This window comes from Sciurus carolinensis, chromosome 7, assembly GCF_902686445.1.
Source record: "Sciurus carolinensis chromosome 7, mSciCar1.2, whole genome shotgun sequence".
NCBI classification, from domain to species: domain Eukaryota; kingdom Metazoa; phylum Chordata; class Mammalia; order Rodentia; family Sciuridae; genus Sciurus; species Sciurus carolinensis.
Window position 1 is genome coordinate 62,197,790 of NC_062219.1, and position 24,413 is coordinate 62,222,202.

At 31.7% G+C, this 24,413-nt stretch overlaps 1 protein-coding gene across 2 annotated transcripts in view; it reads left to right on the forward strand.

The window, feature by feature from the left end:
• The window catches only part of Ascc3 (activating signal cointegrator 1 complex subunit 3), a 404,873-nt gene that overhangs the window by 301,298 nt on the left and 79,162 nt on the right, over window positions 1–24,413 (forward strand). For both annotated transcript variants that reach the window (XM_047557708.1, XM_047557709.1), the window contains 6 exons: window positions 3,817–3,954; window positions 4,042–4,162; window positions 5,334–5,466; window positions 10,768–10,893; window positions 21,541–21,652; window positions 21,843–21,977. In XM_047557708.1, coding sequence (XP_047413664.1) covers window positions 3,817–3,954; window positions 4,042–4,162; window positions 5,334–5,466; window positions 10,768–10,893; window positions 21,541–21,652; window positions 21,843–21,977 — 765 coding nt within the window. The remainder of the gene's footprint in view (window positions 1–3,816; window positions 3,955–4,041; window positions 4,163–5,333; window positions 5,467–10,767; window positions 10,894–21,540; window positions 21,653–21,842; window positions 21,978–24,413) is intronic.

Below are 24,413 nucleotides of genomic sequence, written 5' to 3' on the forward strand. Positions count from 1 at the left end.
AGCGTTGTCATCAACTCACTGAATTATTTTCTGACTGGAATGTATTTCAGGCACAGAGTAATATGTCTACTTAAATGGAATCCTATCTTTCTACAAAAGCTTTTTGAGTATAATAAATTTAAAATATAAAAAAAAAAAATTCTATTAAGTTAAAGTAAGTGGTTCAACAGTTTACATATGTGCCTGTTCTTCCATCGCCCTAAAAAAAAAAAAGACCACTACTTTGCTCAAACATAGATGTTTTCCTTTTATGAATAATTTTGCATAAATACTGATTTAATTGTCAGGTGGTCAGACATATTTCAAAGGCTATTTATTATGAAAATACCTATACAGTATAACAAATATTTGTTGAATAGAAATTAACTGTGGAGTGAAAAATTCTCTGTTGAAGTATTTTTATTATGATGATCATTTTTCATTCTATAGCAGCCCTTAACAAGAATTAAACCTTAATGTACTCAGGCATCCATTTTTTGTAATTAATAAACTTGTCTCCTGTCCATCTGGAATGGTACTAGCTATCCTTTGTAAAGTTGAGATGGTCTTAAATCTGTTATTGAATCAGAGTTGAGAAGGGCTATTCTATAAATATTCAAAATTACTGAGACTTTTAATATGAAACATATAGTTGTATAAATGAATTGTTAGAACTATATTACTTTATATAAAGGATTAAATGAGATAATCTTTGTAAAGAAATAAACACAATTCCAGACACATAGTAAGTGCTCATAAAATGGCATCTATTGTCATATTTTAAGCTTTCATTGCCTGAAAATTTTTCTAAAATTTTTTGTTCGTATTATGATGTTTTGATTAAGAAGAAATTTAGTTTTAAGTACAGTAACAATATGTGCAATTTGATCAAAGAAATTTTATTTTCAGATTTTTGTAGGCTTAGTCCTATTTTATGCTTGATAATTGAGTAACAACAATAAATTTTGCTTTTTATGTTCAGATAATTCAGAATTCATCCACAGAAACCATGTAATAAATGAAGTATCTTTTTGTGTGATTGTCCTCATGAGGATTTTAAGTCTTTGCCATTCAAATAGACAAATAGTTCTTTTTAATGCATTGATTTATGTGAAAGTGGGGGTGGAAAGAGTGAGAAATAGCTAGCCTTCCCTGATGCAAAGGCAGGATATTATTAATGCCTTGCCAGACCTTCTGCCAAAGGATCCTTCCACTTTCCTTTGAAAACTGGTACATTATCTTTTTGGTATGATTGGCATTGCCATGGGGCACCATTAATTATGCAAGTTATTTGTAGTCACTTGAGTTGTAAAACTGAAAAAAAATCCATGGAAGTAATTTTTGGAGCACGAACATCAGTGAATAGTTCCTGATAGTGTAATTTGTAAGTATTTTATGAAGTGAACCATTGAACAACAACAAAAAAAAAATGGGTAATTAGTGCTTTCTTGAGAGCAGCTAGCATATAACTTATGAGACAAGCACCTTTTTTATAGTATACACTTGTCGACAGTTTACTTATGCTGTGCTAATTTTAAAGTAAAGTGGATTTTCCTCTTTTAAGGTTCATAAAGTAATGTGGAAATATCAGGTGACTACAGTGTATTATGAAATAATAAACTGCTGATACTGCATTTAACTCAGTAAAAGTTGATAAGTGTATTTCTGATGTGTATGTCGTTAAAGTAATCACTTAGTTGATGCAATGCTTTTTATATACTCATTATTAAGCCAAACTTCCTATGTTATGGACTATTAATGTAAAACAGCTTGTTTATACAGAAACACACTTTTTAAAATGTTCTTTTTGATTACTGAAAATAAAATAAGAACAAAAACAGTTGAAGTAAAGAATTATATAACCGATGTTTCTAGTATAATTGATTAATTATTAGAAAAACTAACTGGTTTTTCACTGTCGTTTCTGTATGACAATTTGGTCTTATGCATTTTTACCAAACTACAGCAGCCAACTGAAGTTTGTCAAATTGAAGATTTTGAACTACTTAATGATTTATGCACAGCCAGAAAAGTAAATGTAGAGGAGGTCAATAGAAGAGAAAAAGGAAATGAGATCTGAAGACAATGTTAGTTTTTCATACTTCTATTTTAGGCATATAAAAACTATACATGCAGTCATTTCCAAGTTCTTCTCTTCTGCTGAGTACTGTTGGAATATGGTGATAAAGCTATAGCAATAACTGAACTCTCTCCATTCTTTTAAATGCTCATGTGTATTCAGATTACTTGTCCTCTGCATTACTCCCCTCATGGAGTTGCCCAGGGAGAACTTTCTATGCTGCACTTTAGGTCATTCTCTGCTTTAAGGACTAGTTGAGACCGTCGTTAAACAAATCTATTTAATTCTTTACAAGGAGTAAGTTTTGTAAAAAATATATAATAATAATAATAATCGCTGCTTGTTGCCAATCATCTAACTTGTGTTTACACTGAGTATTTTCCATGTAGAATGGAAAGTGATAGAATACTCAAAGGTATTTATAAAGTATGAGTTTCAAAACACCATTTAGATATATTACAATTTAGTGAGCTAAATTTTTGAGGCTGAAAATAAAATCTGTTTAAAAATATACAAAGTGGAATATGAAAAAATTTTGAGTATAATAAAGGTACTATTTATAATAGGTAGGGAATTATATAACCAATGTTTCTAGTATAATTGGTTAATTATTAGGAAAAATAAACTGATTTTTCACTATAATTTCTATGTAAAAAGAAGTTACAAGTAATTTTTTAAATTTAAAAATTAAACTGTAACAAGTTGAAGAAGTAGCAGATGAATATGTATTGTATGCTTTTGAGGAAATTTTTACTAGGCAATAAAATATAAGAGAATAATTTAAAACTTCAGATCCATAAAGTTGGAAAAAAGCGTAAATAAAATGAAGTATGAAAAAATTGAATAAAGATATTTATAGAATGGAGAAAGTGTGCACGTACACTATACTATCACTAGCAATAAGAAAAAAAAGCTATCATATCCACTTAAAAATGAGAACATAATTTACAAAAGAAAAAAACAGTTAATATGAAAACTGTTTACACTGTTGATCAAGGAAATAGAGTAATCAAAAATACCCCAGTTTAATTTCTACTGATATTCAAAGTTTTTAAAAGTATAGTAATGTAGAGATGCTGATATGTTTATAGTTTCATGCTTCTCTAGAAAACAAATTTTGAATAGCCATGAATGTCCTTAAAACGTATTCATATTCATACTCATTATAGAATTTTCATATAAGGCTAAGAGGAGTTCCTATTACACAACCTTAAGGAAAATTATGAGTGTATAAGACTGCTATTATTATTTCTAATATACAGATAATGAGTTTAAGGCTCAGGGAGGTCATATGACTTGTTCAAGCTCACTAAATTTAGTAAAAAAATGAAATTTGGAAGAATTTCTGTATGTCTAGGGGAATATGACTGATTATTTTGTCATTTTTATATGTATTTTCTAGATTTTTGACACCAAGCCAGAAGAGGCCTTTTATATAACAAGAGATGGACAGAGACACAAATATTAGATAACATCACATCCCTTGTAATAGTTTTTAATCATTAAGAGGATAATCCTATTTGTCTACAGATTTTTTTCCTTGATTTAGAAAAATAAGATGGATAGCATTTATATTTTATTGAATTTAGAATATATATTATCACCAATTATTCTTTTTTAATGAACTTTAATCAGAGCTGTAAACAGAACCTTTATTTTATGCCCATACAATGTCGTGAAAAACAAAAACGTCAAATCCAATCTTAAAATTATCAAGTTAATGCACCTGCATCTTGTACTTTTGTTTTCATTTGCAGATGGAAAACATCATCGGAACAGTACGAGATTCCAACTTGAAGCTGACACTTGCTTTCGGAATAGGAATGCATCATGCTGGTCTCCATGAAAGGGACCGAAAAACAGTAGAGGAACTATTTGTGAACTGTAAAGTTCAGGTACTTTTTTTTCTCCCATGAATACACGTTTAAAAGTAACTTAAAAGTTATATGTTACTTAGATATGATATCATCTTTTATTTTTAGGTTCTTATTGCTACAAGCACATTAGCCTGGGGTGTAAACTTTCCAGCTCATTTAGTAATTATTAAAGGAACGGAATATTACGATGGAAAAACAAGACGTTATGTAGATTTTCCCATTACAGGTAATTTTTTAAATTTACAGAGATATATTAAGTTCCTAATTTAGCCTTAACAACTTAAATTTGCATTAATGAATATTTGTACCTCCTATTTTAGCCTTCACAACTTAAATGGCTTCATGCATGCTAGACAGTGCTCTACTACTGAGATACACCCCAGCCCTTTTTGTTTTATTTTGAGACAGGATTTCTCTCAGTTGCCCAGCGTTGCCTCAAACTTGTGACCCGATTGCCTCAAATTCTCAATAGCTGGAAGTATTAATTGATTTTGTTGAGAATTGGTCACATTTAAACATATAATAAGCAAATTCGTAATTTTTTATTTCCAGTACAAATAGCATACGAAACACTGAGCTGTTTTATTTAACTTACCAGTTTGTTAATAAGCATTAAAAATATAACTGATGCTTTCAAATTCATAAAGTATTGATGAGAAATTATTAGTGATAAAAAAAATTGATCAAGCATTATAGTATTTAATTTTAAATGCATTTCACCAGAAATGGTACTTACATGGGACATCCAGAACCAAAGCACTTACTCTTATATTGAATGCATGGGCAGTCCATTAAGGTATATCAACATCTTAAAAATATATATTTGAAAAGAAGATAATTTAAATTTTAATAAAGTCATTTTAGTCAGTTTTGAAGTGGGATATATATTCAGTATACATTTCTACTCAACAAATACATGTAAAACTCAAGTCATTTTTAAGCCATTATTTATGCAGGGATTCCTGCAATATAGGAGAAATTTTATCCCATGGGCAGGAGAAAGACAAGGCCTAAATAACCCATTATACAGAGAAAAATAATCAGAGGGCTTCACTGAAGAGATTTTCCCATGTAAGTTCTATTTTTTACTGTTTAATTAAAATAGTAATATTTCTTACACAACATTTTTAATCATTTAACTAAAGAAGATTGAGAATAGTACCAGAAACCTTTTGGAGATCTCAGTTTTTACAACATAGTAACTTGCTAATTTGGTATAGATTTTTTGAGCAAATTATATTAACTTAGGAAACTTAATTATAGCCACCACAAATACAATTGTGCTCTTAAAATATTGTTTCCTTTGTTATTTTGTTGAAGGAATGTGCCCTCATCAGTAATTCATACCTTGTGCCGTGTGCCACATTGCAGAATATCTCTTGTTCTCTTTTTTATAGATGTGCTCCAGATGATGGGAAGAGCTGGGCGCCCTCAGTTTGATGACCAAGGCAAAGCTGTAATTCTGGTTCATGATATAAAAAAAGACTTTTACAAAAAATTTCTTTATGAACCTTTCCCAGTAGAATCAAGGTAAATTTTGTTTTAAATTAATTTTAATGGATTTATTTTGTAGCAGGTTTTAGTGTTTTTCTGGTTACATTTTATTACTTAAAAATGAGTAAAACTTGTAGTATTAAAGAATTATTCACTGCTAAACAATGTAATTATCCCTACAATACTCAATGATAATTTTTATCCTTAATAACACTTTAAGAGAATCAGAGTAGTACCATGTTCAGTCAAATTGGCTCTGGAGTGAGATAACCTGGATTGAAATCTGAGCTCTGCTACTTGTTTGTTCAATATTGAGCAAGTTATTTAACTTCTCAGTGCCATAGGGTACCTATCTGTAAATGGAAATTGTAGCCATACCAGTTCTCTCATATTGAATTTGTAATGATTACATGAATAGTGCTTGAATTATTGTCTATTATATTGTAAACATTTTGTAAAGCATTAGTCTGATGAGAGTTTTTATAATAGAGGTTAATTAATAATTTTATAATAGAGTTAATTAATAATTTAGGTTGCTAATTTATTTCAGAATTATCCTATACTTCTTTATGGGCCCAGTAACCACTACTCCTCCTACAAAATCTTACCTCATGTTTATGGCTAAATATAACCTTTCCTTCCTCAGATTTGTATTTTCTCACATACAATACTTTTCAATTTCTATAACTTTATCATAGTCCTTTTCTATATACTCTCCTTTACTTTAGTATAGTCTGACTGCATTGAGGACAAACATGTTTTTTATTTATATTGTAAAGTGTTGAGTTTTTAAATTCTAAATGCAAATAATGTTGAGTTTTTTAAATTTGAAAAATAAGCATTAAATGTTGTAGAGTACAGCCAAAACTATGCTGAGAAAAATTATGACCATAAATTTATGTTAAAAAATAAAAAGTGAATAATTAGTTATCAAGTATCTATCTCAAGAATTTGAAGAATTAGCGAATTGAATTCAAAGCAAGACAACATAAAGACAAGAGCCCAGTGTAATGGTGCATGCCTCTGATCCCAGCAGCTCAGGAGTCTAAGGAAAGAAGATCATGAGTTCAGAACCAGCCTCAGCAACTTAGCAAGCCTCTGTCTCTAAATAAAGAGAAAAAAAAAAAAAAAAAAAGAATTAACAAGAAGCAGGGAATATGGCTCAGTGGTTAAGCACATCTAGGTTCATTCCCTGGTACAAAATAAATAAATAAATAAGAGTAAGAATTAATAGATTGACAATAAACATGGATTAGAGAAAAGTAAAAAAATGCCAAAACTTGGTTCTTCGCAAAAGATGAACAGAACTGATAAATGAGTCTGAATATCAGGAATGAAATGATATTATAGATATTAAAAGATAATAGAACAGTATGAACAACTTGAAATAAATAATTTTTAAATTTTAGATCAACTGGTAAAATTTCTCTTTAAAAATTTACTAAAACTGACCCAGTAGTAAAAAGAAAATCTCAGACTACTTGTCAAAGCAAAATGAGTCTAAAATTTAAGAGCTTTTTACAAAGAAATCTAACCCAGATGCTTCACAAGTGAATTGTTCGTAACATTTAAGGAAGAAATAGCATCAGTTTTAAATTAATCTCTCCATAGTAGAAAAACGTAAGGGTATTTGCCAACTCGTTTTATCAGACCAGAATAGCTTGAGTGACAAAACCTAATAAGAAATTTATAAAATAGCAATGTAACAAACTGTATTTCTCATGAATATAGACATAGAAATCCTAAACAAAATATTAAATATTAGTAAATCATGTCCAGCAATATATAAAAATATATTACAACCAAGTGCAGTTTGTTTCATAGATGTGGATTATTTATCTGAAAATAGATTAATATAATTAATATTAATGGAAAAAATTGAGAAAAATCTCATGATTATCTGTCTTATCAATGTAAAACAAAAAGCATTTGATAAAATTCCATACTAAGTCATAAAAAAAAAACCTTTGCAAGCAGGAATATGAATGAATCTCCTTAATCTGATGGACTATCTACAAAAAATCCATGGCAAACATCATAATTAATGAAGAAATTATAAGTTTTCCCTTTGATAAAACTGCATATCCATAGGTAGTTTGCAACTGTAGGTCAACACACCAACACTGACACAGCCACCAAATTCCTTAACAAAGACTCAAGAAGTAAAATGAATCAAGTGGGACAGCATCAAATTAAAAAGCTTTTGTACAGCAAAGGAAATGATTGACAGCATGAAGAAAGAGCCTACAGAATGGGAGGAAACCTTTGCCAGCTATTCCTCTGACAGAGGATTAATATCCTTAATATATAAAGAACTTAAAAAGCTTAACACCAAAAAATAAATAAAAAATCCAATTAATAAATGGGCAAAAAAAAAACTAAACAGATTTGTCTCAAAATGAAAAATACAAATGGCCAGCAAATATATGAAAAATCATTCATCCCTGACAATCAGGGAAATGCAAATCAAAAGTACATTGAGATTCCATTTGACTCCAGTTAGAATGGCAGCACCAAGAATATAAATAATAATAAAAATAAATAATAGTAAATACTGGCAAGGATGTGTGTAGAGTACACTCATACATTGCAGTGGGACTGCAAATTAGTTCAACCACTTTGGAAAACAGTCTGGAGTCTCCTCAAAAGAATAGAAATAGAACCACCATATGACTGAGCTATCCCATTCCTCAGTATTTATCCAAAAGAACTAAAATCAGTATACTGTACTGACAGTCACATCCATGTTTATAGCAGCACAATTCACAATAGCCAAGTTACAGAACCAACCCAGTGCCCGTCAACAGTTGAATGGATAAAGAAAATGTGGTATATGTACACAATGGAGTTATTCAGTCATAAAAAAAGCATAAAGTAATGATATTTGCTTGTAAAAAGATGAACTGGAGAACATCATGTTAAGTGAAGTAAAACAGACTTACAAAGTCAAGGGTCAAATGTTTTCTCTCGTATGCAGAAGCTAGACCAAAATAAGGGAAAGTGGGAAGGGGTGGGAACCCATGAAAATAGAGGAGAGAACACTGTAGTAGAAAAAGGGAATAAAGGGCAGGAATGAGAGACAGGTTTTAGGAGAAATTGCAGAATGAAATTGACCAAATTATGCTATGTACATATATAAATATACCACAGTGAGTTTCACCTTTATGTATATCTATAAAGCACAAAATAAAAACAACAAATAAATAGAAGGAAGACCATTAGAGTAGAGGAAGGGAAATAGGGGAAAGGAAGAGGGAAGGGAAAGAAGAAGCACTGGACCTAAAGTGAAGCAAATTAAATTTTGTGCATGTATGATGATGTCAAAATGAACCCAACAATTATGCTTAATGTACTAATAAAAAGTTTTTAAAGTTTTCCCTTTGAAATAGGGAATGATAAAGAGGGATGTCGCTTTCATCACTTTTGGTGAACATTGTGCTAGAGTTCCATGCCACTATAATAGGGCAGAAAAACAAAAGTCAGAATATCTCTCTGAGCAAGATAGTAATAGCATACATATCAGGATGGTTTTCTGAGGCACTAGCAATGCTTGATTGGTGTTGGTTACATGTTTTCACATTGTGAGAATTGATTTAAACATGTATAAATTTCAGTATAAAGTTAACTACATTTTTTAATTTCATATCTTGATGTGACCATTAATGTTTTATCTATTTTAGAATATTCCATAGTTTATTTATTCATTGCTCTAATATGTACTTAGAGAGTTACCAGTTTTTTCTCTTGTGTGTAATGCTGCAGTAAATCATTTTAATTTTCTAACCTAACGGGTAAATGTTTCTTTATTAGGTCTTCATGAAAAAAGTGGAATTGCTGATCATAGTGATTGTTCCAATAGATATTGCCAAATTGCTCTCTAAAATAACTGTACCCATCTCTGTTCAACTACTGGTGAATTGAGAGTAACGGCAACTTTTTTATTAGAGTATACTAATTAGTGATTTTTTACATTCATTTTAGTCTGATCATTTTCTCATTTTCTGTGCCAAAATCATTTTTAATACCTGGTTATTGTCCCATGTATCATAAATTATTTAGTGTTTTCTTTTCTTAGGCATTGCTTGCTTCTATTTGTTTGATTTTTTGTCGTGTAATAAATTGAACCTTGGGGATGTACCACTGAGCTACATCCCCATCCCTTTTTATTATTTTATTTTGAGACAGACAGGTTTCAAACTTGTAATCCTCCTATCTCAGCCTCCTGAGTCATTGAGTCACTGAGATTACATATGTGTACCACCATTCCTGACCTTTTTTGTATTTTATATAAGAAAATAAAATGAACTTTTTTGCAGTGTTTTATTGCATCTGATAATCTTTGTATACTCTAAACACCTAATATAATAATGTCTTCTTATATGTCCAGGCACTTAATATTCACCAAATCAATGAAAAAAAAAAAAATCTTTGCTCACTGCTCTCTCCTATTATCCCTTTCTTGCCAACTCTCCTTTAATCCCAGCTCTTACTCCATATCCTCTCAAGTACTTTATAAGTATGCGCTTCCCTGCTGTTCAAGGCATGTCTTCCATTGCCTAGTCTTACCCATTCTCTTGATTCCTATCTTCTCCTGAAAGTTTCTAGGTCCCTTCCTATCAGCCTATGTTTATTTTCCATCTAGTAATCTATTTCCCTAGAGTGATTGATAGCAATAAGTGCTACCTGTTGCATACCTGCAATATGACTACTAGTAATTACTGTCAACAAATTATTACTACTTAACTTATTCTAGGAAAATATCATGTTATGATAGTATTTTTTGGGAGATTCTCTCTCTGACCCACTTTTTCTTCTTTCTTTTTTTTTATTGCTTTTTCTATTTAGTTATACATGATTGCAGAATCCTTTTTGATTCATTGTGTACACAGAGTACAGTTTTTCATTTCTCTTGTTGTACATGATGTAGAGTCACACCATTCCTGTAATCATACATGTACATAGGGTAATGATGTTCTCATTCCACCATCTTTTTCATCCCTCACCCCCTCCCCTCCCCTCATTTCCCCCTTTTATTCATCTTCAAATAAAAAAAATACTTTTTTAAAAGAAAATAAGCATAAATTTATATGTACTAATTAATAATGTAAGTTCCTAAATTCATGATACTAAGTGATTTTTGTGGTGAAAGGACATTTTAGACCAAATCCCTACAAAATAATTTGGAAAAAATTATTCACAAATTATACACAAAATATATGAATGACACCAAACGCATTTGTACCTTAGAACATAAAATCTGAATCTTGACTATGAGATCAATGAAATGCACTTTGTGTAATGGTCATACTTATTTCCCATGTTTTGTTCACTGTGCAGCTTATTAGGAGTGCTGTCTGACCACTTAAATGCAGAGATTGCTGGTGGTACAATAACATCTAAGCAAGATGCAATGGACTATATCACGTGGACTTATTTTTTCCGACGTCTTATCATGAACCCCAGGTAAGAGCAGGACTATTTTGAACAGTAATTATTTATCTTTCTATTCTACACTGGAAGAAGATGTACTTGAAAATATTATTTGAAACTCCAAAATTGAATACATACAAAAAAAGTTAGAACCTTGGATTTTCTAGGTTTATGAATTTGTCCAAAAAAGTCAGATGATGTCTCTGGTATAATTACAGTATATTATATCAAAAATCAGGTGATTATATGCATTTGATAACTTCACTTATTTTAATTACCTTGAAGATATTCTGAGGCATTTGCTGTATAGTTGGGAGACAATATTTCTGAAGTCCTTTAGAAATGTGTGAAACTATATGACAGTGAAAAAATTAAATTGAGGAGTGGTATATTATCTTTTATTCTTGACAGTATGTTATATCTTCATTTAGCACCTACTATTATCTGATGTTATGCTAAACACGTAGGGATAGGAATAAGTACATCATCCCCTATCTTCAAGGACTGATGGTATAGTGTGGAAAAACACATGTATAAAACAAGAGTAGAAAAGGTAGAAAGCATTCAGATAGAAAAATACTGACTGAGTACAAAGCCTCAGGACAGAGTCACAGTTGTTTTAGAGAATATGAAAAAAAAAATGATGTAGCCACAGCGTATGGTATATGGAGATTATCTTGACTAGAAAGTGCACCAAGACCAGAGTGTAAAGAATCTATTCACTGTATGTATCTGATCATGTTGGAATCCTAGGGAATGACCCATTGGAAGTTCTTAAACATGAATTGATGTCACCAAATTTAAAGGGATACAAATAGAAAAAGAAGAACTCAAGTTATCACTATTTGTAGACATGATTCTATATTTAAAAGATTTGAAAAATTCCACCAGAAAACTTCTAGAGCTAATAAATGAATTCAGCAAAGTAGCAGGATATAAAATCAACACCCATTTCTATGTCAGTTGAATCCTCTGAAAGAGAAATTAGGAAAACTACCCCATTTGCAATAGCCTAAAAAAAAAAAAAAAAAAAAAAAAACTTGAGAATCAATTTAACAAAAGAGGTGAAAGACCTCTACAATAAAAACTACAGGACACCAAAGAGAGAAATTGAAGAATACCTTAGAAGATGGAAAGATTTTCCATGTTCTTGGATAGGCAGAATTAATATTGTCAAAATGGCCATACTACCAAAAGCTTTATGTAGATTTAATGCAATTCCTATTAAAAGCCCAATTTCATTCTTCATAGAAATAGAAAAGGCAATCATGAAATTAATTTGGAAAAATAAGAGACCCAGAATAGCCACAGCAATCCCTAGCAAGAAGAGTGAAGCAGGAGGTATCATAGTACCAGATCTTAAGCCATACTACAGAGTTGTAGTAACAAAAACATCATGGTATTAGCACCAAAATATACATATAGACTAATGATACAGAATAGTTTTTATTTCAATACTTACTATACTATAATAGGGAATCGACTGGAATGGAGAGAAAATTATACCAGTAAGGAAATTGTTTAATGATAAGATGAGGACCTTAACAGATGCAAAGGCAATGGAGTAAGGATGGAATTCAAGGAATGTGCCCCTTTAAATAAAAGAAAATTTAAAATCCATTCATTACAAGGTCTTCAACAGAGAGACCCTAAGATATGATGCCCCACTCTGCTCTTGATCAAGTTACAGTTTTATTTCCCCACCAGCCTTCTGATGCTGCCACATGGACTTCCCACTATCATTTCAAATGTACCATGTATAAAACTGACTTAATGATAAAACCATCAAAATCCTCCTCTAATCCAACTTTGTTACTGTTAATATTATCACTGCATCTTTTTACCCTAAGGTCACACTCCACACTTGCTTTTTAATTTTCATTCTCCCTTGCAGTTCTCCAACTGCTTAACCTGCGTTCAGTCTATCCCTACTCTAGCCTCATTTGTAAACTGGTAGTAGTACTGATCAGAAATTAAATGAATTATACAGGAGTTGGAAGCTAGATGAGGTTTAGTTTTCTTTAAATTTAGATAAATAGGTAGGAAACTGCCCAGTGTTTACATTGTTTCAGCCATGAGAGTGAAATGAGCCAGAGGAACAGTTGGAGACACCATTCAGAATAGGGGTCCCACAGAGAGTGAACTGAAGTAAGCATCACTCCTGTTGCTGTAGTTACAAACTGCCTTCTTTTTAATAATACTCTGGTGAGAAAATATACATGTAGCTGTAATAAACAGTAGTAATTAAAGGCAGAACAACCAGCTCAGGAAAGAGGCTTATCACAGTGGACAAAGGATGAAATTTTGAGGGGAAATGATACTGAACCTCTATTTCAGGGAATTCGTTGGGTTTTGTCATTTATGTCTCCTGCTCACTCATGTTTGAAATTGGTATAGTCTGTGTAAATAAACAAGTATTCCTTGGTTCGTATTGTCTCACCTACTTTATCTGATGGCCATCTTTGCTTAAGAGGAAATTTGGGGACTGGGAGTCAGAAGCATACATATTATTAATGACTTTGCTTAGAGCATTTAGTACATGTGGCAGCTGCTTTCCCTGCCCTCCTGCTGCCCATAGGAGGACCATATGTCCCACTACCACTACCAAAGGACTAGAATCAATTGAAGGAAACATTAGCTCACACATTTCTAAGTAAGAGATTCTTCTCACTAGAGCTCTTATGATCACTCTTCTTCCTGCCTACAGTACCTTCCCCAGCTCTCACAGCCCTGACAGTCTTAAAAGTCCAATCATACATTGATAAATGCAGCTTTGATTGATTTTCAGGAGGTGAAAGTTTATCTACTCTTGACCATCCATATTATATGTGCTGGTTCCCTTTAGTAACTGCCTATACATTTTTGAGGTACTTGGTTCTAGAGTAAGAATAAGACTTTCATTATTATTCTGAAGTAGAAGTCTTATGTCCAGACTGATGCTATGTGAGTTAGTCCAGAATAAAAACAATGTGGTTTTCTAAAAAGCTGTAATTAGCAACTGTCAGTTTCTGTTGGAAGGTAGGAACATAAACAATGACCTCTAGCCTCAAAAGTCATAGAATCTCCTCAAGGTGCTAAGATATAAACATTTAAAAATTAAATTTATTTTCTTAATTTCATGCATTTATTGTCTCTGTTCTGGCCACTATGCTAGCCCTTTTGAAGATGTATTAGTAAACTAAACAAAAATTTTTGTTGTAAAACTCACATACTCTTAACCGGAACAGCAAATTTAAAAGTATATTCGAAGGTATTGAATGCTTTGAAAAGGAGAACAAGTTAAGGAAGATTGGGAGGTCCAGGAGTAGAGTGAGGTTGTGGGGATTACAGTGTTAAATAGGAAGTCACAGTGGGCCTCATTAGAGGTGCTGAGATTTTAGCAAAGATTAGAAAGAGTTAGAAATTTGATCACATGAATGTTTAAGGAACATTTTAGAACAAAGAAACAGGAGAGGTTTTCAAGGAGGAATGTCTGGTGTGTTCAGTGAGCAAGGAGAAGGTATGGCTGAAGTGGGGTAAACAAAGAGGGGAGAGTAGCAAGTGATAAGGTAGGGAAGGTAGATGGCTGGTGATAGTACACATCATGTGGAACCTTACAGACTCTGGTATGGGCCTTGACTCATTCTAAATGCAGGTGATAGACAGGATCTATTCATGTCATAAGCCTGGTCAACTGTAATAGTAAATGTTACCAACGATTTACTTTTCCCTGTTGTAAGACAGAAATTCTCAGAATAATTTTTTTAATTCTAACTCTATAAACATGTTATACACGAAACATATCAAAATGATACAGAGAAGATGAAAATTGAAATGAAAAGAAGATGTAAAGGAGAATAATAAAAGAAAAAGCAATAGCTGTAGTATTAATATCACATAAAATGAAATTCAAGGTGAAAGAATTTAAGGAGAAAGAAGAATGGTTCATACTGGTAATAAGAACAATCACTAAGAAGTGTTAATAGTTTACAAGTGTTTAGGTAACTAAAAATAGCCTCAAAATATCTAAAGCAAAAACTGATGGAAATCTAACTGAAATTGCAGTTCAATTAAATTATAGTTGTATTGGGAGACAACCTCTACATCTTTCTGAAAATTCAGCATGTCAAAGAGATCAGTATTTCATAAAGTGGAGAATTTTAGTAACAGTTGACAGCCTTGAAATATGTGTATCTTTGTATATTTGCCCCTAAAAAAGAATATGCAGTACTCATGTAAATTTTATTTAAAAAAATTTGACCACAAATAAGACCACAAAAAGCATCTCAACATATTTCAAAGTGTAGGAATCAATGCATTCTCAGTATAAAATGTAGCACAAATTGAGTATTCCTTGTACTAAGTGCTTAGAAACAGAAATGTTTTAGATTTCAGAGTTTTGAAAATTTTAGAGTATCTATGTACATATACATAATGAGATATCTTGGGAATGGAATCTGAGTCTAAATACAAATTCATTTATGTGTCCTATAAACCTTATATACAGGCTAAATAATGTTATTCAGTATTTTTAGTATGCCTCCATTTTGACTGTGATCTTATCACATAAGGTCAGGTGTGCAATTTTCCACTTGTGACAATCATATCATTGGTAAACGTATTTCATATTTTGAAGCATTTCAGATTAGGGTTAGTCAACCTATAAAACTAGAAATAGACAATAAAAAGAATGATAAACAAAATCTGACTGCTTGAGACTTTTAAACTTTTATTCCAGTGAAAGGTAAAATCAAAACAAAAAACTAGACTAGACTCATAAAAATATAAGTGTTATAGAGCCGACAAAGCTCCTGGATTCAAACAAAAGCACAGTTCCAAGGAATATTTAGACCATTAAAGACCTAAAAAAGAAGTGAGTGCTCAAAAATAAAATAACTAAACATTTATCTCAAGAAACTAAATGAACAATAATAGCAAAGCATAAATGCAGGAATTTATAAACATAAAATTGGAATTAATAAAGCAGGAAACAATAATCCTCACTAGCAATGATTATTGAGTGTCTACTGCATTTGATATACTATTTCAAGAGCTTAACTCATTTAGAACTGTTATGATCTCCCTTCTATAAATGAAGGAACTGAAGCACAGGAAGATTAAGCAACTTTCCCACAATAGCACAGTTCATGAGTAGCAGAGGCAACACTGGGATTCCATCACATTCTCTGTCACTGGACTCATTATCAGGTCCCAAGCTCAAACATCCACATTCCCTGTCTACTTCCCTTCCAAATCTATGCTGAAAAGTTTTTTGTGGAAACCATACCATACTGATATTCAGTGTATGACAATCGTGTTCATTTGATGCTATCCCCCAAAACCACAAATGGTCAATTTTAATGTATATACCTTTGCATGAAGATTAAGTGGAAAACTGTGCCTAAGTTTAACAATTTATATATTTTACCTAATCAGCTGTAATCAAATTCTACCACTTTCTAATTCACTTTTAAAAAATTGCTATAAACTCTTGTATATGGAATATTAAGATTACAAATTTTCTTTTTCTCCATTTTAATTGACAAACAATAACTATATTTATGGGATAAAATGTGAGATATTTCAATACATACATACATTGTAAAATGAAAAACATCAGCTAATTAATATCTATCACCTCACATACTTATTAGTTCTTTGTGGTAAGAACTTTCAAATTCATTCTTTAGAAATTTTGATATATATGTATAGTACATTATTATTAAGCATAGTCACCTAGCTTTATAGTAAATGACCAGAATTTATTCTTCCAGTCTAATTGAAACTATATATTTGACCAACATTTCCCCTTTCCCTGCTGCTCCCTCTGCCTCTGGTAACCAACATTCTACTCTTAAATTCTATATACTTAACGCTTTTAGATTCTGCATATAAGTGAAATTATGCAATACTTGTTTCAGCCCCTGACTTATTTCTATTAGCATAATATCCTGTATATCCATTTCATGTTTTTGCAAATGCAAGTATTTTGGTTTTTTTTAAGGTCGAATAGTATTACATTGTATATATAGCACATTTTTAATCCATTTATCTGTTGATGAACATTTAGATTGTTTCCATAATTTTGCTGTTATAAACAATGCTGCAGTGAATATGGAAGTGCAGATAACTCTTCCACAAACTGATTTCACAAACTGATAACCAGTAATAGGATAATTGGCTCATATGGTAATTCTATTTTTAGTTTTGTGAGGAACTTACATACTCTTTTTCAAAATATCTTTATTAATTTAAATTCCTACCAGTACTGCACAGTATTCCTACCAGTATTGCACATCTTCATGACTGGCTCTTAGTTATATACTTTTTCTTACTGTGTATGTTAAAACCATCTTTCTACAAAGCTGCAAACAAACAAAGGCACAGGAGTTGAGAAAACAGGTTAATTTTTCTACTTATTTATCTGATCTGCTTAAAATGTTACAAAGGCTAACATCTTTGTCTCAAATGAAAGTCTTGTACTCTGTATAGTTTTAATTTTTCCTTAATACTCCCTATCATCCAGTGACATAAAATGAGATTTGCCTTTCTTGGGTGGGAGGGAATGTATGCAAGCTTGTCTGCCTGCATGTGTGCAACAGACAGGTTTATTTAACCATTGAAAAGGAAGACTACTTTCAAAATATGTTCATATATAGATAAATAAAGATGACCTGATGCTCCAGCCCATCAGTTATACTGTAAATCTCCCATCATAACACACCAAAAGTAAAACTGATGTTGATGAAGATTTTGCCCATTGTTTCTCAGCTGCGTGTCTGTTAATATTCGCGTGTGTGTGTATTACATATATGTGTATATGTGTGTGTGCAAAATACCTATGTACATATAAGGATATATAATTTTGCATAAATATATGTGTGCACACAAACATATATACATTTGCTTGTTCAGATGTATATAAACACATGTGCTGGTTACTTTCATAAAATATAATATATTCCAAATTGAGTTCTGGATTCAATTTGTATTTTCAGTTTTACTCTCTGTTTTTCCCCTGAGAAAGCTTTTAAATATTTCTAGGGCAAAAATGTCGTGATAGTTTTAGCTGTCCCTGTAACCACTTTCATTATTTGTGTCATTATTACTGCTGCATAATCTGAACATAAAAAAACATGGTGCTGTAACAAATGACTTCCCAGTACTGACAGTTATAGCAGCAGCATTTCAATACTGATGAAAAATATCCTAGCAAGATATCTGGCCAGGTTTACATAAACCAAACAGGAAATGGCTGCCACAATTCACATTAAATCCAAACTGTTTGGTGTAACTCTATCTATGTTTTACATTACTATAAAATCTCTTTCATTCCCAACTGATGAAATTTCATCTGTACTAAGGTTGAAAAAAGATAACTTTAGATTTCATGTGTGGTGTTCTTGTTTGTCCTTTAATAATATCTTGTAAAGATAATTTCTGAAAAGTTGTTTTAGTTTTCGATTGTTTAAATTTTATGAACTTTGTAAATTTTTATGACAGGGAGAGGTTTGTTATGACTTTGTCCCAATGGACTGCTAATAGAAGTTAGCTTGTCTAGCCCATGTGCTAGATGCTGTCAGTATCAAACTGCCTTTGACTTTCACACCTCTCAGGGGACTAGTAATTGTTGTGTTCAAACAGCCTGTAATTGTGATCCCGCTGGCTTTCTCAGTACGCTTCTGGCTATTAGAATCATTAAACAACTCAGCACCTGTTAACAGCATTGTAAATATTCAACCCTGCTTGTGTGCAGGTTGAGTCCAATATAGAGAAATCTTACAGAGCTCAGTCTCATAAATTAGAGCTTCTGACAAGTCAATTATTGTGAAACTGGGTTTCTCTGTGAAATAAATGAAATAGCATGCTGACAAAAAGGTAGGCTGTCTGTTTATAGCAAAGGGAAGATAATGACTTGATGATTCAAAGCACTGAGCATGAAACTACATTGTATCCTTTATCTGTAATTAAACAGTTGCATAAATTTTCTGTTTAAATAACCTGTAAATTATAAATTTTGTACTGTGGAGAGTGTGACATGAAAACAGACCTTTTTACTTAGCAGTTGCATGCTTTTTCAAGTTAGTAAAGGGATTATTGAAATGAATAATAAGTAATATTTTAAGTTAAATGCGTATACTTGTTCAGGCTAGAAATTGTGTAATAACTGAAAAGTTCACTCAACAGAAGTGAAGGCAATATTATGCTATAAATAGAGAATATATAAATCTAAACTCCATTCTTTATTCACACAAGTTTCCAAGTATATGAACTCTCAAAATTTTATGTATCCTAAAAAGCAATTTTATTTAAATTTACTTTTATTATTTTACAATGTCTTACAAATTATATAACTAATTAAGATGTAGCATCTTACTTTTATAAGGATTTAAAATTTTTAAGTGACCTTAAGATTTCGTTCAAATTTTAGCAAAGAATAATATGTGGAAAAGATCAGTGAATTTCACTTACCAGAACTGAATTTTGTACCTCTTCTCTATAGTATATTCATTAGGGGAAAAAAAAAAAAATGTGTCCTGATAGACTTAAACAAACTTTAGAAGCATATTAACCCATTGGAATGCATTTTGTAAATACAATGAATAAAATAGCATTAAACAAAATACAGTGAATAAATTAAATATTAGAAAGAATAGGGCTGGGGATGTAGCTCAGTTGGTAGAGTGCTTGCCTTGCAAGCACAAGGCCCTGCGTTCAACCCCCAGCACCACCCAAAAAAAAAAAACAAAACAGAGAAAGAACTATAATTTTTAAGAAGACTTTTTATTATTGATGGGTTTGACATTGCTAGTAAACATACCAAATTTATTTATTAAAGCTTAAATGGCAAACTTGGCATTCCAGTTATATCTATAGTGGATTATGATAATCAGCAGCATACATGAATTTTTTTCAAATAACCTAATAAATTATAGAAAAAGTGAATTTTATTTTTATGATTTTAACTGCATGAAGAATAGTTTTATTCTACAAATGGTGCTACTTATACATTATCTTGGGCAAATTTTTACTGGTGTTTTCAATTTAGAATACCTTTATTAACTATGTATTAGTCTAAACAGCTACAAGTAGTATTGGAAAATTTATAGGCTCAGTGAGCCAAAAGAATGTGAAGTATGAATTTGACATTTATATTGCAGAAAGTTTGACTGTGAAGTTCACTTCCTGGGAGAAAAAAATGAAAGAGAAAAAATATTTTTGATAATTTAGACTGACTTTGAGGATCTGTCTCTTTTACGAGGCTATAAAGATCCAAAATTTTTATTTTCACCCCTGAAGCAGAAAACATTATTCAAACTAAATACTCCAGCTTAGTCATTTCCAGGGTAAAGCAAATATTCTCTAACGTTTTTTCTAATGCTGGTGTTTCACTTTGATATATGCCTACTTGGTCATAATTGAAACATTTTGTTTAGATTAATGATAGCACTGAATTTAGTACTTTTTTATCTCTTCATTAATAAACATTGCTTTATTTCAGTTCATGACAAGAGTTTTTTTAAAGTAATTTTCATCCTATACTGTCTTTAAGTCTTTCCCTTTGGAGAGAGGAAAACAAAATCCCCAAAACAGTCATCTGCTCAATGTTTTTCCATCCCTCTTACGTGTGGTTTCTTTTAGGTCTTTACCATTTGAGATTATTTAGCACCCCTTTTTCACGTCCTTATCCTATACAGATGTAAAACTGCCATCATGGATTTTAATGATTAGAACCTGATTTAAGTTTCTAAGACCACTTTCTACTCCTTCTCCTTGATTTAGATAAGGACAGGGGAGGTAGGGTATATAAATTCTCCATGCTAACTAGGGTACAGGGTTCCTCCAGTAAGAATTAGAAAACTGCCATGACTATGGGTATAATCCCTCACCTTTTGGATCACTTCCCAGGCCCAGATTCTTAGTGATTTGCCAAGAACCCCTCTGAGTTATAGGGAAGAACTTTCAAGTGAACTGTATGTCCTTAGGCTTTTTATTTGGAAAATATACAGAGCTGTGTGTGTGTGTGTGTGTGTGTGTGTGTGTGTGTGTGTGTGTATACATATGTAAAATATGTGTGTGCATGTGTGTGTGTGTGTCTGTGTGTGTGTGTGTGTGTTTTCTGTGTGTTGCAACTTAAAAAGTTTTATTTTTAGGCTGATGATGTCCCTTCTAGTTATTAGGATGACAGTTACTCCTTAAGTACTGGGAAAACAATAATTGACGGCATTCCCTGAAGAATTATCATCCATATCATTAGTTCTGTAAGTTTCGTAAAGTTACTGAGGTTAGTTTTTATAATAAAAGGTGAAGAACGTATATATATTTTTATATATATAAATATATTTACACATATTTCATGTTTCCTACTTTCTAAATTCAGTGCATAATTTTGGTTTGGTGTACATGAGTAAACTGACATAATACTAGTTTTAAAATGGGAGACAGTTTTTCTTGTAATATGATACAGGATTTTATCTCCTCATCTGTCTTTATTTTTAATATATTATCATTTTCATCATTGTCCATAAAACTTAGCATGGAACTTTTCGTCTCAGGAATGGTAATTGTAGTAGCTTTATTTCTTTGATTTACTGTAAATGTAATTTGTATTTTTGAAATTCTGAAAAGATCATGATACTGAGGTGATATATTTAGTAGAAAAATACCTTGATACTAATAATAACCTTGCTTGTTTTCTAGCTACTACAATTTAGGTGATGTGAGCCATGATTCTGTGAATAAGTTTCTGTCCCATCTGATTGAGAAGTCCCTGGTTGAATTGGAACTTTCCTACTGTATTGAGATTGGAGAGGTACAGCTTGGTTATATATATTCTAATTGCCCACCTTTTTAACAATAGGACTTTTGGTTTTAGTAATATCAAAATTTGTAGTAATATCAAAACTGTAGTATTAGCAGCCTGCAGTATGAATTATTAATTTTATGAAAATATATAATTCTATTATACTTTTTTACTAATGTCATTTTATCTTTTGAAACAGGATAATCGGAGCATTGAGCCTCTGACATATGGCCGAATTGCCTCTTATTACTATTTGAAGCACCAGACAGTTAAAATGTTCAAGGACCGTTTGAAACCTGAATGCACTATTGAAGAATTGCTGTCAATTCTGAGTGTGAGTTTCATGATATTATTGCATTGTTTCTGTATATTTCATACCTTCTCTTTTAAGTTGTCCTGAGTTGTTGCCATCCAGTTCTTGAAATTGACAGAAACTGTTCATGAAGTCCTTCCTTCTGTCAAACAGGCTACTAGACAGTTTCCTATCTAGACCCATCTCCCCATAAATAAAGGTGATATCATAATTTATCATTCACACTTGTATCCTTCTAACAGTGGAATGGGCATTATTAATATTTAAGCCAGAATTAAAGATAGAAACTGGACTTCCCTGACCAACTTTGACATGGTAGCCACTTTGAATTACAATTAAAAAACAAAAAACTTTTCCTGTTGTTTCTTTTGGTTGGTTCGTGGTGAATACTAAACTATGTTGTTACTGAAGTTTCTTTACTTAAGGACCCACATGATTTAACTTTTCTTTGAATTAATGCCAAGAAAGCTATTTAATCCCCACTCCCAATACCACCAACTCCCTGTGCAGGAAAAAAAAGTTTCATATGGTAAATCTATCCTATGTCTATTTTTACTTTTTTGCCTAGAAGATAAAAATTAATATTAAAGTTAAAGTTATTATTAGAACGGTGTTCTCCACCTATCTTTCTACATAGCATATACTTTATTGATCTATTCTTTTTTATTTTGTTGAGCTGAAGTATATAAACTTCCATTAAATTTTGTTGACGTATTAGTCAAAGGAGGGGTGTGTGTGTGTGTGTGTGTGTGTGTGTGTGTGTGTGTGTGTGTATGTTCATGAGTCTACCCCTACTGTTTTATTCCTCAGGTGTATTGGTGCTTTTTTTAAAAAAAGTTAACTCTATTGAACTATTAACATTTTTGAGATGTTTCTCATATAAATTTACTGATTTTGTGGCAGTTCACTTACTAGCTTTTTTCCTTTCTCTCCTGTTGCTTTATTGTTCACAATGAACTTTGATATCCTACTCACAGATTTTTTAATTTCTCAATTCTTTCCCTCTGAGAAACTTCTGTATAGATTTTATGCCTACCATAAGGCCAGGAACATTGTAGTGAATTATAACATGTTTATTAATGAATCAATTGATGGATAGATAGAAGGATGGATGAGTAGATCCTGCATTACCTAGATTTTGCTGTGTGTAGAAAAGAATGTAAGATTTAAGTATGTGATGCAACTATCAAATATCATATTTATCTTTGAGAAATTAAAAGTTCATTTCTGAAGGAAGAGTATTACAAAATGTGATAAATTTTTTTAGATCCCTAAGGATGAGATTGTATTATCTCCTAGACAAAGACTCATAAAAATAGTATTTCTCTGGAAAGATGACTATTAGTATAGGCAATAAAAACTTGTTAATGACTTTGGGTATTCATCTTAAGTTACTCTCTTAGATTTGACAATATAATTTTTATTTCACATTGTCTTAGTCCATTTTATATTGCTATAACAAATACCCAAGCCTTGGTCCTTTATAAAGACCATTTTGTCTCATGATTTTGGGACTAAAATTTCTAAGCTTAAGCAGCCACATCTGGCAGGGACGTTATACTCCATCCTAACACAGGCAAATGCAGCACATAGTAGAAGTATGTGCAAGACCTGTGAGGGATATGTGACATGTAGAAGGGACCAAGCACATGGGGTGACCACACTTTATGGACACCTGTTCTTACAATAACTTACCAGGTCCTGTGAAACCTATCCCACTCCTAGGAAAACAGGCATTAATCCCTCCAAGAGTGTTAGCCCATGATCTAATTACCTTCTACCAGACCCCACCTCTTAAGGTCTCATCACATTTTATAATGTTACATTATTTTAAAATATATCACAGATTATTTTAACCGATTGTTACCCTGCTATGCTAAAGAAGAAACAGAAGTGATTCCTTCACTCTATTTTTGATGCACCTTATTTAACTTCTTTCTGTTCTACATCTTCATTGTCCTTCCTAGTCTCTAGTAAAATCTCTTCTACTTGTTTGTTTTCAAGACTGATTTATTAGTTTCCAAAAATGAGTGAAAACTTATGCTATTTTTCTTTCTCTGTCTGACTTGTTTCACTTAATATAATGACCTCCAGTTCTATCCATGTTGCTACAAATGACAGGATTTCATTCTTTTTATTGCTGAATAATATTCCTTTGTATACAATTCCTTTGTATGTCATTGTGTACCTCATTTTCTTTATCCATTTATCTACTGATGGGTAACTGGGTTGATTTTATATTTTGGCTATTGTGAATAGTGCTATAGCAAACATGGGAGCACATGAATCTTCTTGGTATAATGATTTCATCTTCTTTATATATATACACAATAGTAGAATTGCAGATCATTTGGTAGTTCTGTTTTTAGTTTTTTTGAGGACTCTCGTTACTGTTTTCTATAATGGCTATGCTAATTTATATAGTAACCAACAATGTAAGAGTTTTTCTTTTTCTGC